The sequence below is a fragment of the Micropterus dolomieu genome, linkage group LG04 (assembly GCF_021292245.1).
Source record: "Micropterus dolomieu isolate WLL.071019.BEF.003 ecotype Adirondacks linkage group LG04, ASM2129224v1, whole genome shotgun sequence".
In the NCBI taxonomy this organism is placed as follows: Eukaryota; Metazoa; Chordata; class Actinopteri; order Centrarchiformes; family Centrarchidae; genus Micropterus; species Micropterus dolomieu.
Window position 1 is genome coordinate 16512011 of NC_060153.1, and position 16663 is coordinate 16528673.

The 16663-nt window shown below is 41.5% G+C and overlaps 3 protein-coding genes across 4 annotated transcripts; 2 read left to right on the plus strand and 1 right to left on the minus strand.

Moving 5' to 3' along the window:
- Nucleotides 1-1497: 1497 nt before the first annotated feature.
- Nucleotides 1498-7291, plus strand: atad5b (ATPase family AAA domain containing 5b). The gene is made up of 14 exons (XM_046046495.1): nucleotides 1498-2229; nucleotides 2324-2653; nucleotides 2749-2845; nucleotides 2928-3010; nucleotides 3219-3367; nucleotides 3721-3883; nucleotides 4098-4372; nucleotides 4485-4578; nucleotides 4657-4721; nucleotides 4891-5089; nucleotides 5193-5317; nucleotides 5414-6213; nucleotides 6422-6580; nucleotides 6998-7291. The coding sequence occupies exons 1-14, from the start codon at nucleotides 1665-1667 to the stop codon at nucleotides 7110-7112; spliced, it is 3219 nt and encodes a 1072-aa protein (XP_045902451.1). The 5' UTR covers nucleotides 1498-1664; the 3' UTR covers nucleotides 7113-7291.
- Nucleotides 7292-7293: 2 nt separating this feature from the next.
- tefm (transcription elongation factor, mitochondrial) lies at nucleotides 7294-10505 on the minus strand. The gene is made up of 5 exons (XM_046046500.1): nucleotides 10272-10505; nucleotides 9487-9971; nucleotides 8397-8546; nucleotides 8036-8214; nucleotides 7294-7927 (listed from the first exon to the last, which is right to left on the minus strand). Exons 1-5 carry the CDS (start codon nucleotides 10312-10314, stop codon nucleotides 7663-7665), a joined length of 1122 nt encoding a protein of 373 aa, XP_045902456.1. The 5' UTR covers nucleotides 10315-10505; the 3' UTR covers nucleotides 7294-7662.
- On the plus strand, nucleotides 9551-16460 carry LOC123969266 (arf-GAP with dual PH domain-containing protein 2-like). 2 transcript variants are annotated; one of them, XM_046046499.1, is made up of 11 exons: nucleotides 9551-10048; nucleotides 12721-12851; nucleotides 13383-13474; nucleotides 13724-13812; nucleotides 13935-14047; nucleotides 14166-14312; nucleotides 14877-14960; nucleotides 15067-15129; nucleotides 15288-15365; nucleotides 15675-15903; nucleotides 16014-16460. In XM_046046499.1, exons 1-11 carry the CDS (start codon nucleotides 10030-10032, stop codon nucleotides 16040-16042), a joined length of 1074 nt encoding a protein of 357 aa, XP_045902455.1. In that variant the 5' UTR covers nucleotides 9551-10029; the 3' UTR covers nucleotides 16043-16460. The 2 variants fall into 2 exon arrangements, with proteins under 2 accessions (XP_045902455.1, XP_045902454.1); XM_046046498.1 differs by lacking the exon at nucleotides 9551-10048 and adding an exon at nucleotides 11743-11972.
- Nucleotides 16461-16663: the final 203 nt, after the last annotated feature.

The window sequence follows — 16663 nt, forward strand, 5'->3', positions numbered from 1 at the left end:
TGTGGTCTGATGAGACAAAAATAGAGCTTTATGGTCTGAACTCCACTCGCCGTGTTTGGAGGAAGAAGAAGGATGAGTACAACCCCAAGAACACCATCCCAACCGTGAAGCATGGAGGTGGAAACATCATTCTTTGGGGATGCTTTTCTGCAAAGGGGACAGGACGACTGCACCATATTGAGGGGAGGATGGATGGGGCCATGTATCGTGAGATCTTGGTCAACAACCTCCTTCCCTCAGTAAGCGCACTGAAGATGGGTCATGGCTGGGTCTTCCAGCATGACGATGACCCCAAAACACACAGCCAGGGCAACTAAGGAGTGGCTCCGTAAGAAGCATCTCAAGGTCCTGGCGTGGCCTAGCCAGTCTCCAGACCTGAACCCAATAGAAAATCTTTGGAGGGAGCTGACAGCGACAGCCCTGAAAATCTGAAGGATCTAGAGTAGTTCTGTATGGAGGAGTGGGCCAAAATCCCTGCTGCAGTGTGTGAAAACCTGGTCAAGAACTACAGGAAATGTATAATCTCTGTAATTGCAAACAAGGTTTCTGTACCAAATATTAAGTTCTGCTTTTCTGATTTATCAAATACTTACGTCATGCAATAAATGCAAATTAATATATTAAAATCATGCAATGTGACTTTCTGGATTTTTGAGGACACAGTGGGTACTATAATATTGGACTGGGGCTGTCTGCTCTCTTGAACAAAGGTACCACTGCTGTTACCTTCATTTTCAGCCTGGGACCAATAATCAAGAGAGTCCTAGGGGTTGCTCCATAGCAATCTGTCTCAGATTTTGAAATTGAAACTGAGGTCGGTCATACAGGTAAAAGCTGATACTGGTCAAGGCAGTGAACAGACCATAAAAATGCAATGTCTTGCGCTTTAAGCTGATTGCTTTTGAGTCTAGGTTCAACTTTAATGTTGGAGAGCAACATGTCATGTTGGTTTATTCTATCAAATAAGCAGTGTATTTTTTTCAAGGGATGCTGTGCTAATTTGCCTCTGATAAGACATCTACAATCCTAACTATAGTAGGACGTTTCATGTCCTGATATTCTGTAACAGCACTTTCAAAACCCCCACATCACCCGTCTCATCTTTTGCAGCCAATAATAATCGCGTTTTAGACATTATGACAAGTTGTTTTCTTTTATTTAGGACTGCAAAACACAAAGATACACAAAAGCAAATTACAACAGCAAGAGCTGTCACTCTGCACTCTATTCTGTGTGAGAAAAAACCGGAGTGGAGATGTGGTTTTAGAGAGAAACTATAGAACTTTAAATTATAAGATGACACATGTATGTTGTCATCTTATCTCACAAAAAAACATTTAAGCGATTGTGATGAGTAGATTTAACGACTTTTGTCTTTTCTGAATCAAATCGCTTTCTAAGCTGTACGAGAGCCTCAGCGTGATTTGTCTGTAAATGCACGATCTTTGGCTACACTGAACTTCTCGCGCTTGTTTTAAACGTCATTGCGGAGCAGTTGGGATGTTTAGTCGCAGCACTGATCAGTGACGTCTCCAGAGGTGTGGTGCATTTTTTGTAGCGTTTACCTTTTTATACTTAAATTAATTCTGATAAAATATACGCTTAGCTAGCTTGGTCGGTGTAAAAAGAAAATGGACAGTTTTGCCTAAAGTTAACGTCGCATCATGCATGACAGCCCAGCGCCAAAGCCAAAATGCCACCGAGAAGTCTTTAAGTTAAGCCGTTATTTGAAGCCCTTCATGATGAGAAACAAACTCAAACGAAGTAAGACCTGTAAAGATGTTTCGCGTCCAAGCAAAGACCGCCAGCGAGCCGCCGAGGTGATTCCGTTAGTGTTAACAGAGTCAAGCTGCTCCAGTCATGAAACATCCGATTCGAATTTTTGCGCTAAATACATTAAAATTGCACCAATTTTCGTGCATACAGCGCGGCACAGCAAGAGTAAACGGAGCAGTGATAGGAAGCAAGATCAGCATGTAAACAAGCTGCAGGAATCGGCTCCTCAGAGTGAAGATGTGCAACTGGTGAAAAGTGAGCAGCGTTTATCTGTTTCAGTTTTTCACCTGACAGAGAAAAAGGGGCCCTCCTGGAGAGGACAGTTGTCACCCTCGGCTCTGCACTGCTGTCTGGATGAAATCCAAACATCTAACCCAGCATTTCCAGCCCGAACAGTGTTCAGCACTTTTCAGAAGAAGGCCAGCGAAAGGCTGCAGAATTCTCTATCCACAGGTGAAAATGAGCAGCAGTGTTATTATTCTCAATAAGCATCGCTTTGGTTAGCAATCCAACTGAACCAGTCGCCTCTCTCTCCTTTCCAAAACAGGAAACTCCCCTCATCAACGCTCCCTACAGAACCACATAAAAGAGAAGAGGAAACGGGGAAATGAAAGCACTGAGAGGGTACCCAAACGTCCCAAGTGTGGTCTCGTTGGTATGGGTTACTGTCACATGTCAGTGCAGGTTGTCCAGGAAAGTACTGTCCTGACAGCCAAGGAGCAGCCCAGAAGAAACAAGCTAAGTCGCACTCACAGACTGAAGCAGCAAAGTGGGAGCCCAGCAGGCCTGGTGAACAACTGTGAGCCGGGCTCCGGATTGATAAATTGCACAGAATCTTACTTCCAGTCTCTCAAACCCTCTGACATTCTCCAAAGAGGTAAACTTGTCATATGCTGATTGTTTTTTTGAACATAAATACTTTTATGTTTTATATCCTTTAAATTGCAGGAACATTTCCCCCCTTTTGTCTAGATTACAGTTTTGGGGATATTCCCTGGACGGACAAATACAGTCCTCAGCATTCAAGTGAAGTCGTTGGCAACTCTGCGTCTGTAAATAAACTGCAATGGTGAGTTTTCTATAAGTAGCCCCCTGGTTCTTTCACTGATACATTGGACCTGAAATAAGTGTGGTGTTTCTCTGGAATTCAGTTGGTTGAAGAAATGGAAACTAAGAGCTGAGTGTGACGAGAGGAGAAAGATGGAGGAAAGGAAACGAGAAGACAACAGTATTGGTATGGGCTGGCATTTGTCACACTTAGCTTTTGCTCTTGTATATCAGCTCAGGGTCATTTTTAATGTGGTTTCTAATTAGCCATAACCAAATGGCTTATTTTTGGTAATACACATGACTATAGAGTTATTTTACTGACTGAGGATTTCACAGAATTTTTGATTTGTGGGATTTTCAGTTGGTTAAGTAATAACTGTCCTCATGTGCAGACTCATGGGACTGTGGAGACTTCCAGGGTGAGGCTGGGGCAGAGGAAGACACAGAGGAGCCGCTGTGTAACGCCATGCTGATCACAGGACCTCCAGGTGTGGGCAAGACTGCCTCGGTGTATGCCTGTTGTCAGGAGCTTGGCTTCAAGGTTGGAATCAAACTTGACCATTATCTTTGAGTCCATGCTGCCATATTTCAAATCTAATCCAAAGTAGGCTTTGAAAGATGCCTGAGATGAATATAAAACAACTGAAAAAGGTTAAGGGGTTCACACATACAACCAGTTTATATTTGACCATAAAAACGGTTATTAGGGCAATTTTGAAATTGAGTCTCAAAATGGATTACTCGTCAAATGTTGATATTTTGTGGCCCGTACCACAGGACCAAATCATGAGTTTCACCAGGTTCTACATTGCTTACACGGCAATGAATCATCTGGACATCACACTTACATAAGAGGATTTATCCTTTAATTTGTCTTTTTCCTTTTCATCAAAGGTATTTGAGGTAAACTGCTCCTCACAGCGGAGCGGCCGCCAGGTGCTTTCCCAGCTGAAGGAGGCTACCCAGTCCCACCTAGTGGAGATGTCGGGGAAGGACCCACTGAAACCAACTTATTTCAACAATTACAGCTGCACTCCTAAATCTGAGACTTTACCTGGTAGGACGTAATAAGAAGCATACAAATAAATATTTTAAATATAGTATATTATACAAAATCCTTCCTAGCTTACTTTGCAACATTGGAGATTGTTTTGTGAAAAAGTGAAAAACCTAATGTTGTCAGGTTTATGTAGTGTTTCGGTAGACAGTAGTGGAGGTCTCAATGTCATATAAACATATTTTACAGGCCTTTGTGTTTTTTTCTTTAACAGGAAAAGCAGTGCCATCGAGAAATGTCACATCTAACCCAAAAAAGAGAGCAGCACAGACCTTTGGCCAATCCAGTCGCAAAGGAAAAGCTAACCCAGCCACAGTCACTTTGGCCAACTATTTTAAGATGAAGGCCAAAGCAGATCACTTACACTTTAGTGGCCTGTCGCCATCTGAAAAACCAGACAGCAAGAAATCCGGCAACCCATCACCAGGCTGTGATCAAACAGTGCCACAGAACAAAAAGACAGCCACATCACTCATTCTGTTTGAAGAGGTAAACCATTCAGCAACCCCACACTGTAAGACATATAATTTAATGGCTATGAGAGGGCACACAACCTGTGTTTGGTCTGGGCTGATCCATCTGCAACTGTCTACTCCCCCAGGTTGATGTCATATTTGATGATGATGTTGGTTTCCTCGCAGCCATCAAGACTTTCATGACAACCACTAAACGACCAGTCATTCTGACCACCAATGGTAAACACTCACACGGTGTAATTTTGAATAGAACAGACTTGAGAACAAGCTGTGATGCTAAATAAATGTCTTCCTTAGATCCCTCATTCAGAGAGAGATTCAGCTGCGGCATAGAGGAAATCATTTTCAAAACCCCATCAGTGGTATGTTTTTATCACTACACCTTTGTACATCATCAGTGTGAAATCATGTTTCCTGAATTAGGTCGCACTTGGCTGCACTATTAAGGGCTCCACACACATGCAGAATAATTAGTGCAAATATAAGCTGGATTGGCCCAGTTTGTCATAAACTTACTCCATCTATTCCAAGGTGAATGTCTGTAGCTACCTGCAGCTGGTGGGTCTGGCTGAGAATGTGCGACTGGAATTGGACGACGTTAGCAGCCTGATCAGACTTTTCAGAGGTGACGTCAGGCGCTGCCTGCTGCAACTGCAGCTGTGGGTGCAGAGTGGTAGAGGACGGGCGTCTCAGAGTGGAGGCTCGCCTAAGGAGCCTACACATGTACAGCGTAAGTTGGTCTAAATGAATCACAATCATGATGTAGATTTTGTTACCAAAAACATTCAATACCAGCGCTGATTTGCAGGAATTTTCTCAATTTCCTAATATAGGCTCAAATGTTACTGAAAGAGGAGACAATGCAGACTTCCAACATCCTCAATATGACACAGGCTGCACTGCTAGCATGCTGGGTCACCCCCCTGTGAGCCAAAACCAACTGTGTAACCTTCTAAAGGCAAGTCCTGTCATCTTCACTGAGTGTATATGAAATCTGTAAACTTGTATCTAAAGAAAAATTAACTTCATCTGTAAATATTTTTTAATTTTTCAGTGTGGGTACTGGACTGAAATAGACATGCTCAGGCTCCTGAGGCTTCTAGCTGAGAGCTGGAGAGGAGGTGTGCCTCTTCTGTACTCCAACCTGGAGCTCCTTCTTCCCATCGAGGCCAAGGGAACTTCAGTCCACATCGTGGGCAGGGGGACTTGTTCTGGGCTGCAGAGTGAGCTGGCGCTGTCTGACATTGACCTTCAAATCCAGCAGCTGGATGGAAATGTCAGTCCAAAGGCGTCAGCCACCAACAGCATATCTGTCAGGAGTAACTCCACGCTTAGCAGGGGGAAATATGACACCACGTCATCTTCCAGTTTGACACAAACTCCTCCAAGACCATCATTATCGTCAAAGAGGGCTCATTCAAGAGATAAGACTGAAGAAAATGCAGCCAAAGTGACAACCTACTGTTTGGATGCCTTGGCTGACTTCTTTGACCTCATGTCATACCTTGATGCCACAATGCCAGCCGCAGTGCCGCTTGTTTCGGGCTCATGCAGACCTGAGGCGTTTGCCTGGACAGGAGCTGAGATAAAAGATGGCTTGTTGGATGAGATGAGCGAGGAGGGGGGGGGAAGGAGTTGGAGCCAGGAGAGGCTGGCAGAAGTCCAGGCTGTTGTTGAGGGTTTGGGGTGTCACAGGTGCTGTTGGCAGGTGTCCAAGGCATGGACTGAAGTCCAAAAACACAGACAGGAACTGGGAGACATAAGCTGGGGGAGGCTGGTGGAGAGACTGTCGTTGCCCGCCTCTTCCAAAAGACAGAGCTTCCGCTTTAGTTTTCAACCTCTGTGTGCACCAAGGTGAGTCTATTCACCTTCTCAATACTGATTCAAATTATTTACCTGTCACTTCAGTCTGGATGCATTTGGTGTTTTAGTAAAATATATAGTATTTTCCATTCATGCAATGGCTTACCTTAATTTTCTGGAATCTGGGAAAGGACACAGTCCACATCATCAGAAGAATGTCTGTTTTTCCCCATGTCATACTGGTGCCTGTCCCCTCCAGTGTGTCCCAAAGGAGGTACGAGCTGAACAGGACAGTGCTTGGCAGTGAATCTTTCAGCCTGCTGGGGAACAGGCAAGCTGTCAGTGTGGACTACATGCCAGTCCTCCGTTACATCTGTCGCTTTCAGAGAGAACAGCAACAGAAAGAGGAGCCAGTCAGGTGAGCCAGACACACCATTTTAATTTCATTTAAAGAGGCAGACTGTCATCACTTCAAATAGCAAATCATATAAAATTATAGCACTGTTTTTTAACTCCTTTACAACAAACCCAGCCACATCATGGTAGTCAGTGTTAACCGTGAGGTAGATGATGGTAGTTTTTAAGTAGATGATGGTAGTTTTTAAGTATTTTAAACCACACTGCTTCCTCCTGAATTTATAATATAATTTATAATAGTTTTTGTTAGATCAGAGCCAACAGATGTTATCATTTAAGTCTTCCATTTGAATTACTGTTGGACAAAATGTTAGTTCCAAGTATTGAACCCTAATTTGACTGTTTAATGTAATTTTGTAAAAAAATATGACCCAGTATTTGCAGAAACAAAATTAAAATGTCTTACTCCTCACATTAGGTTTCTGAAGTACCTCAGCAGATTACACCTGGGTCTCTCAAAGTCAACTATTCAACACCTGGCAGAAGAATTCTCAGAGCGAAGCTCACATCCTCACTACCTCGCCTTACCCTAGTCAGTATTTATTCTACTGTGCATTCATTTTACATGAATTACTGTCCCCTTCTAAATACTGTCAAATGAATTTAATGCAGTTGAGATGAGAAATCATGTTTTATTTTTACATGTATGTGTGAACCATGAAAAGAAAATAAAATGTATTTTTTATATAAAGGACTTTGATTGTTCAGGTGAGATCAGTACAGTGTTTTTTTTTTTGTTTTTTTTTTAATTATTAGTCTTTGATACATAATCCTTAAAACCTTTCAAACACAAACCAACAGGAGTGAAAATCCTCAGACAGCAGGAAGATGGCAGACAGCTATTACTTTATGCTAGTGTCCAAATCGAACAAGTTCGACAGCGATAATAACACCGTAGCAACACTCACGTCTCCCAAAAAACAGTATCCAAGTTTTTTTTGTAACAGTAAGAAAATTTAATATTTTAACCATTACCATCAACCACCACCAAATCTGTTCATATGGTCACTGTCCTAAGTGTTATCTCGGGAAGTATGCTTTATGTAGAGCGTAGCCGGGGCATGAGATCGGTCCATGTGGTGGCTAACTGGAAGATTCACTGAGCAGCTCGTAAAAAGCCACAGCCTGAAGCAGGGCGTCACAGAGCTCCTCCCCTCCTCTTCTGCTGCCTATTTGGAAAGAATTCCTGTGCTTCACCAGCAGCTCTGGGGGGAAGTTTATCCTGGGAAGTTTCTGTGTCACCGACTCAGTCATCAGCTGTCGCACCGTCTGTGCCCCGCTGGTCCGTGACTCGCCCACCATGAGTCCAAAGTGACGTCCAACAGCAGTACGCATCATGTTCAAAACTCTGCAAATGAAGAAAGGAAATTGTGACAAGTCATTTCATGAGCCGACTTCAACACGGTTGCCACAAAAAAAGAAGATGTTTTTTTATTATGAAATCCCCTTTTCCCACCTGGGAGGAATGTTGGACTCTGGTGTTGAGTTTCGTGGCTCAAGCAGGGCAAACAGCATGGCCTCCACAGTCCTCATGTGGGCCATGATGGGGAACAGGGCCGTATTCTGGACTGAGATGGAGGATTTCTCTATTATGTAGAAGTCCGCTGGCGGGAGGAGTGCCACAACTGCGGTGACCTAATGGCAGAAAAGAAAAACTACATATTGTGCGGCTGTATACGGGTTTACATTCTGTACTGCAAGTTCCAACCAAATGTTACTAACAAGTTAAAACACAAAGATGACAGCTTCACCTACAAAAAGTCATGAGATTAGTCAGTGTGTTATATAATAACATGGACTCTGGATGGTAGTCTTACGTCATTCAAGTAAGCCGAAGCCATGTATGTTCCCCTCAAGAAATTTGGGCATTCCAGCTGTTGCCAATCAAGAACCGTCATCCCACGGTTCACATGAGTCCAGGCGATTTTATTAGTCCCACATACTAGTGACACAATGGAACTTGCTTCCTGAGTGAAGAAATACAGAATCATGACAGGTGGTCATAGTGAATTATCCTGCTTTCTCATTTTACATGTTAACATTTTGTTTTACAATTGAAATGAGATAAGAACACGGGATCTATCACGGGGAAGTCAAAGGTCAGGGCCAACTAGCCAACAGGAGTGGGGGCCGCCTTGCCCTACACTCCACTTATGTCACGTGTCAAAGTCAGTTTGGAATATCTTCTGTTTGTGGAGAGTTTTGTCAGGAAAGTTAACTCAAGTGACTTTATTGAGCTAGGGGACAACATGTACACAAATTCTGTGTTACAAACGGGGTGTTTGACAGGGATGAGTGTTACTGTGAGAAATGTAGGATGCAGCTTAACCCATACTAGGGACTATAGGTCAGAATATCTCTTCCTCTGCTGCATCATTTGTAAATTGTATGAGGACCCCTTTAAGCATCTTTAACTGACCCAACCCCACAGTCTAAGGCGGATGCTTGTCAACACAGAGACTTGAGCTCACATCCCCAAGAAAAAAAAGACAAGTCTTTCCTCAGCCACCCTGGTTAAGTTATGTTTATAACTCTGGCTTTACACTATCAAATTTTTGATTTAAAAAACTAAAGTCAAAGATAAATGAAGCACCCTGGTGCTGCAGAGACACCCCCTCCTACAAATCATATTCTCCAGATGTAAGGGATGTTTGGTACAGACCCCAGCAAAAAGTTAAATAATCATCATTTTTATTTCTGAAAATGAAATGCATTCCCACTAAAACCATGACTAATTTTGCATTTATTTTGGGGGGGGTTGGGTCAAAGTTATTGCAATGTGATTATCTTTTTGCATATCGTCCAGCCCTACTTTACAATAAGCTTTTATATCAAATAATGACAAGGGCAAGTGAGTGGAAATGTGGGAGTGTTGACCAATAGACATGCACAGGATCAGAACCGCACCTCCAACCAGGACCGGTCAACCTCTGGCCTGATAAACTTGGCCAGCTGAATCCTCACTTTCCTCTCTTTCTTCACCGGGTTGAGGATGGAGTTGAAGACTGTGACCGCACTTTTGTGTTTCAGCAGCGGCACATTCACCACACTCTCCAGAGTTTTAAAGGGTCCGTTTTTAGTCCTGTACTCCACAATGTTGAGCGACTTGCGGCCTCTCAGGAGCTTGACGCCGGCCAGCACCGACGGAGTGGCGGTATTGAGCAGCTGGAGGATGACGTCTCGTTGCTCGGAGGTGTAGCATGCATCCAGCGGTCTGCTGTCCTCTTTGCAGGGCTGAGAAGAGGAGGAGAGGGTGGCGTCCAGGGTCTCAAAGCCTGCCACGGGAACCCGGCTCCGCCAGCAACATGTGCACTGCAGGTACCGCAGCTCCAGCTCAGGGAGGGAGCCGTGCTGAGGGCGACGGAACAGGCCGAACTGTCCTGCGTACAGTCCTGCAGGGGAAATACAAGAGGGAGCTGACTGGTGACAATCTGAAAGAATGCGACCTGTATGATCTCAACACAAATGAGTAAGAGAGCCCTGGTGTAAGTTATTGTGGACTTAACAAATAACGTTAGATGTCGGGCTTAAATAGTGCATTAATTCACAAAAAAAATGTCAACTGGGGATACTAACAAACTGTAAACGCTGAAGTTAGTTAGCAGTTAAAACTTGCTGAACATACATACAACTAGCTAATTCAAATGAATGCAAACAGCAGGTAAGAGACAAATGTCACTACTAAAACCTACTTTTCTGAGCGACCGAGGACAGAAATCGCCTGGCGAACCACATCCTCGTTAATTTAAATAAGTAATAGTTCGTTTTAGCTACAACATCATCCAGGTTGAACCACTTTTTCTTGCTCTTTCGGTTATTGTCCGACGGCTTTCGACACCCGGCGTGGCACCGCAGACCACTTCCATTGGTTCCGGAGTTGTTCTTCGTGTTTCCTGGCGGATTGCGGGGCCGACACTGCCACTTGCTGTATGGCGGTGTGTAGAGTCACTGAGAAAGGACTAATCTTCTTAGATACAGCCTATGGGACTAATTTATCTGGGGTTGATTTTTTTTTTTAATTTTTTATGTTTACATACCGCATTATATTAGTGAGTGAGGGTAGACTCAACTGAATATAATAAACCTATCTTAGTACAGTGCAATACAATTTAACAGCACCACTACCAGTGGTGGGCTGTAACTAAACTATAGCCTATTTACTCAAGAACTGAACATAAGTACTTTAGTATTTTATGACACCTAATACTTCTACTCTAACTATATTTAGCAGCTTTACTTATTTCTCTGATTAAGATCTGACATCCATAAAATGTGATTTATAGTTTATAAAATGGGTTGAATTGAAATAGATTAAACTATGCAACCACATAAAGTAGTTGACTATTTGTAGTTCAAATTTCAAACTTCCACCAGATGAAATATGAAAATGCTGCTTACACAGTAATGCAACACTGAGAGGGGCCATTTCTTCATCCAAAACACAGTCACAGTGTAGACTCATCTGGTCAGTTACACTATTACACATGACATGGGCTTATACTTATTGATAACAAGTTAATTATTCTAAATTTATATTTTCAATAAAATAGTAGGATAAAAATGTTTTAATTAGTGCTGATAAACCAGACCTCATGAAATAATTAATAGTTTGTGAAGAATGTGATTAGACCTCTGCTCAGGTTAAAGTTGAATAGAGCTCTACTGGGAATTAAACAAGGGCATCCAAATCTGTATAGCTACTATTAAAAAAGATAAATGTAAAAATTGTCCTGCCCTAACAAGTGCAAAAACTAAAGAAAACAAAAAACGCAACAGGAGAGTCAGTCAAGTACAGTTAGGTTTAGGGTGAGCTAGAAAATTGTTACAGGTTGGCATTTAATGTTTCAGTGTATTTATTTACAAAGTCTCCAATTAATAAAGATATGTATTTTGTTATGTCTAGCCTGCATTTAATGAATTGCAAAATAAGCCTAAATGTACAACAGTGTGCCTCTAACATCTCCCCCACACCAGCCAAACACAGTTTTCTATGAGCTACATACAAGTCTATCAGTATGACATTGTAAGTCAGTCACCCTGGTACATGGTGACGTCTGTTCCACTTCCTTTCTCTGTTATTTCTGGACCTCTGCGTTTGTGTGCAGAACAATAAACTTCATGATGCTGTGCTGGTAAGAGGAAATGCTGGGCCACTGGCCAGTGAGAAGGATTTGTGTTTTTCACCTGCTACAGAGCAGACTAGCTCTACATCAGTTAATGCGCAAAAACAATATGGAGTTAATACCTAGTAGCTCTTTTGTTGGTACTTAGCTGTCAGTCTGACAGAAGCAAACTGCCTTTACCTATGGCCAGTCTGGATAGAAATAACAAAATCCTGTTCGATTTGGTGCAACAGCCAGGTAACAACGTATGCGCTGACTGTGGAGCTCCCGGTGAGTACACTGACAAAGCTTTATGACCACAATAGGATTATTTTTAAATGATATCAACATTGTTTATGAATGAACACGTTTTCTTTATTTATATAAGTGTAAAGAATGGAAAACTGCGCCATCAGGATATGTGACGTTGTTTGTTAACATAACTACCTCCAAAGTAATATTTTACAGCCAAGTCACGTTTTAAAATAAACTTTCATTAGGGTAAGTGGTGGCTGCTGTATATTCTGCAGAATGACCTCATTGTTCCTCGCATAGCCCCCCCCGACACTGTTGCCGTCGCTGACCAGCAGTTGTTAAGCTGATGATACGCGGAGCAACTTTTAGAGCACTCGTGTTGGGCAACGTTGCCGTCAGTGGTAATGAGTAAAGATTACTACCGTAATCCCCTTCCCCCACCACTCCACCACCCGACCACCCGCCCCGCACCGCCGCTATCCGTTCAAATCATAGACGGACTTGCCTCCAGCAAGATTGACCAGCAACATTGCTCAAAAAGTTGCCCTGTGTATCATCAGCTTTAGAGTGTGAGTGTCTGTGTGAGAGAAAGAAATTAAATGCTTAAATTAAACTTTCTGTTCAATGTAACATCAGATTTGTAGTGCACATTACCCTAAACTGTTATTGTCACTTTTATTGTACTGTGGTCTGTATTTGCTCCTCCCACAACTAGAGTTAAATGAGTAGGCCTATTTAGTTCCTTCTAACAGTGTAAACATTGTGCTATGTGTTTTGCTCACAGAGCCTGACTGGGCATCCTACACTCTTGGTATCTTTGTGTGCCTGAACTGTTCGGGGCTTCATCGTAACTTGCCTGCTGTCAGCAAAGTGAAATCCATACGCTTGGATCTCTGGGAAGATTCACTTGTAGAGGTATAGATATCTTGTTTGTAGTCATTTTAAATGGCTGACTAATAACATGTATTGATCGTTTATTCAATGTACATTTTTATATATTAAAAATGTGCACCATCCACTTCACACTGGCACAATATTAATAGGTATATACATATTGATAAATGTTTACCTTTGAATTTTTATTCTTTATATTTCCTTTTTCCTTTGCTAATTCATTCCCCTCATTCTATGTGTTTTTCTTTATTTCACACTTTTCTTTATTACTTTGTAGCATTGCCTCTAGATATGTCACTTTGCTGCATATTCTATAAGCATGTGACAGATAAAACCTTTCAATTTTGAGTCTTGAAACCTAATCTTACCACCGTGTTAATACTCTATTCTGGGATCCGTCTCATGAGTCTTGGATGACTTGGTTTTATTAAGTCAGTTGTCTTGCAAATGGAGTAGTCCTGCTCTGCAAGACGGGGATCTACAGACACAAAATGAAGTGAATGAATATTGTCTTGTCTCAACTTTTGTTTTTTGTTAAACTTGTGGTTGCAGTTCATGCGGGAAAGGGGAAATTCAGCAGCCAAAGCCATTTATGAGAAGTGTGTCCCTGGCTTCGTTTACCAACCTCAACAAAAAGACTGCGTGTGAGTAACCGTCAACGCGTTCACCGTCCATTCACTTCATTAGTGAGGAAGAGGAAGTGAAAAGTGAAGACTCAACTAATAGCGTTTTTAGTGAATAGGAGTGGAGAGGTACATTGTGGTAAACAAACAGTAAGAGCACTAAGGTGGAGCTACTACAACAGACAGTATGCATTAGACTCATGCATTTACTTAAAAACTTGTGTTTCATCCATAAGGACGTGGTAATTGGGTGTTTTGCGTTGCTTTTAGTGTTCTTAAAGATCAATGGATCCGTGCAAAGTATGAAAGAAGAGAATTCACAGGAGAAAACAACTATCTTCATCAATTTTATAGCTCAGGTAATTATCCTGCAGTTATTCTGACATAGAAATATTATTCCCATCAGCACAAGATTCAGAGTTCTGCATTTGTTTTGTCTGTTGCTTTCCCTCTCTTTTATTTATTTATGTGTCTAACCCAGACCAGTTTGAGTCAACACTGTGGAAAAAGGGCAAACACAAAAAGCAGTTTTTTAAGAGGATCTTCCTGCTTTCCCGGAAAGACTTCACCCTCAGATACTTTCTCAAAGAGGATGTGGGTCATTCGTTTGCCATATCATCATTTAGTTTACAATGTTTTATGAGCATACACAGGTTACAGTCCAACACCTTTTTGTTTCTAATCCTTCCTCAATCCTCTCTTTAAAACCAAGTCCAAGCTCCCCAAAGCCATAATCTCCATGAAGGACCTGAATGCAGTTTTCCAGCCAGAGAAGATCTGCCATGCGCACGGTCTGCAGATCTCCTTTCTGCACGACGGACGTATGAGAAATCTGTTTGTTTATCATGAGAACGGACAGGTGAGCTCAAGTGTTGTAGTGCTATTCTATTTTCACTTTAAACAGATAAATGTCTTAACTTAGCAAATGTAAGCAGACAAAACCTGTCGCGTGGACACCGCATCAGTGCATGTACAGAGTGTCTTAACGTTAAATCTCACACCAGGTCAAACTTGCCATGCCAAAATGTGTATGGGTGTGGTAAAATGTATGTATGTATGTATGTATGTATGTATGTATGTATGTATGTGTATATATATATATATATATATATATAGACTAACAGGGTGATAAACATCAAATAAATCCATTAGCACACCACTGATATATCCCAATATGTTATAAGCTAGAACAAGGACAACCTTAAAATGTAAAAAGGCACATCAGCTAATCTCCACACATATGAATTTTATTTAACATACTCAAAGATATGTGTGTCATGGTCAAGACTATGAAGAAATAACAACAAGAAGCTCTCTGTTTTTTCCCCTAAAATGTATGAAACTGTCAAGACAGTACACTTGCATGGATGCAGTGTGTTTATTAGTCTTCCTCAAATGCTCTCCTATATCTGATGCCTTATAGGAAATTGTATCCTTGTTCAATGCTATTCGGGCAACGCGCTTGGCGTACCTCCAGAAGAAACATCCCACTCTTCGAGATAATGACGTAAGACAAATTTTCAAAACAGTTAGCTTCGATAGATTGTGAAAGTTAAAGTGTTAAACTGCAACGTTTGCTCAGTTAACAGTGTTACCTGTGTTTCTTTGCACAGTTAATACCTCAGATAACAAGACATTCCTTGAAGGAGGGGTACATGGAGAAAACTGGCCCAACGGTCTGTCAGCTGTCTGAATTTATCAAAGAAATCTATTGGATTTATTTATCATTGTTATATAAGACAGATTAATTTGATTCCTTCTTTTCTTTGTCTTTCTTTCTCTCCCTCTATGCCCCTTTGTCTGTGTGTGTGTGTTCGTGTATGTGTGTTTTCAGCAACGGGAGCCATTCAAGAAGAGGTGGTTCATACTGTGCTCAATAAACAGAAAGCTTCTATATTTTAAAACTCCACTGGTAATTAACAGATAATACCACAGTGTCTACAGTGCGTGTGAAAAGTGACTGTGTAAATAAATAAATAAATCCAAAATAGTACCTATATATGTATATTAATAATAATGAACAATAATTCTAATATGCTCTAAAAAAAAATACAGTGATTATGCATTCAAACAAACTGCCTTTTTTGGAAGTGGACAGCATTTCCAGATTTTAATCAAATGCAGATGTTAGCCTGATTTGAAACAATACAGAGTGTTTGCAGTTAACTACACTTGTGCTCTTCTGTAAACGCATCTCTCTGCTATTTGTTTTGACTGTTAGGATGCTATGGAGCTGGGTTCTGTCTTCATTGGCACAGAGAGCCATAGCTACTCTGTTTCAGAGAGCAGCGGCCGGAGCACAAGGGGAGGCCGCTGGCACTTCAGCATCACGCTGCAGACTCCAGACAGGCCGTACGTGTTCATGTGTGAGCATGAGCAGGAGCAGAGGGAGTGGCTAGAGGCCTTCAGAAAGGTCATCTCTCAACCTATGACCCCAGAGGACTACACTAGTAAGATACTGTTGTTACACTTTAGCTTGTGTCCTTGGTGTGTGTGTATCAGATGCCATAAACATGACTTAATTTGTGCACACACACTCCTCTCTCTTTCTTTGGTATAGATGAAGCCAATTTGAGAAGGGGAAAATAACTGGAAGATTTCCACCTGCTGGTTTGAAGGAGTTCAGGATGCAATAACAATCCTTCTTGGACATAAGAGACTGAAAGCCTTACTTTCAAAAGATGCTCCTGAACTTGTCAGTGGGGATTTAAAAAATGGAGACAAACTCTCTCTTTTACTAAGTACCGCTGCTCCTTCGTAAGATCGATGCATTTCAGAAGCAATATCTGTTAAAGTTGCCATTGATGTTGCCACAATGCAATGCGTTATGAATAAACTGGAACCAAATATTGTATTTATTAAAAATAAGGACTATAGGCTAGTTGATGTATAATTGTGCTTTTTTTTGTAGTTTCTGTTTAACTCATCTTTCTTATGCTGTTTCATTGTAGCTGTCAAAAAAGTTGTAGCCTAACACTGAAAGCTCTTCATAATTTTAATAAACTGAATACACAATTGATTCCTGCTTTTAATATTATTTACTATAAATCGAAAGATAGAGCCTTAAAGCAACACCTGCATGATACTTAGTCTTGAGGCCCTGTCTAGTAGAAGCTTAAGGGCTACTTTGTAGACCTTTGTTATATATTGTGCTTACATGGTGCATTTCTGTAAATGTGTGTGCATTAAACAGACGCTGCAGAACCTGTA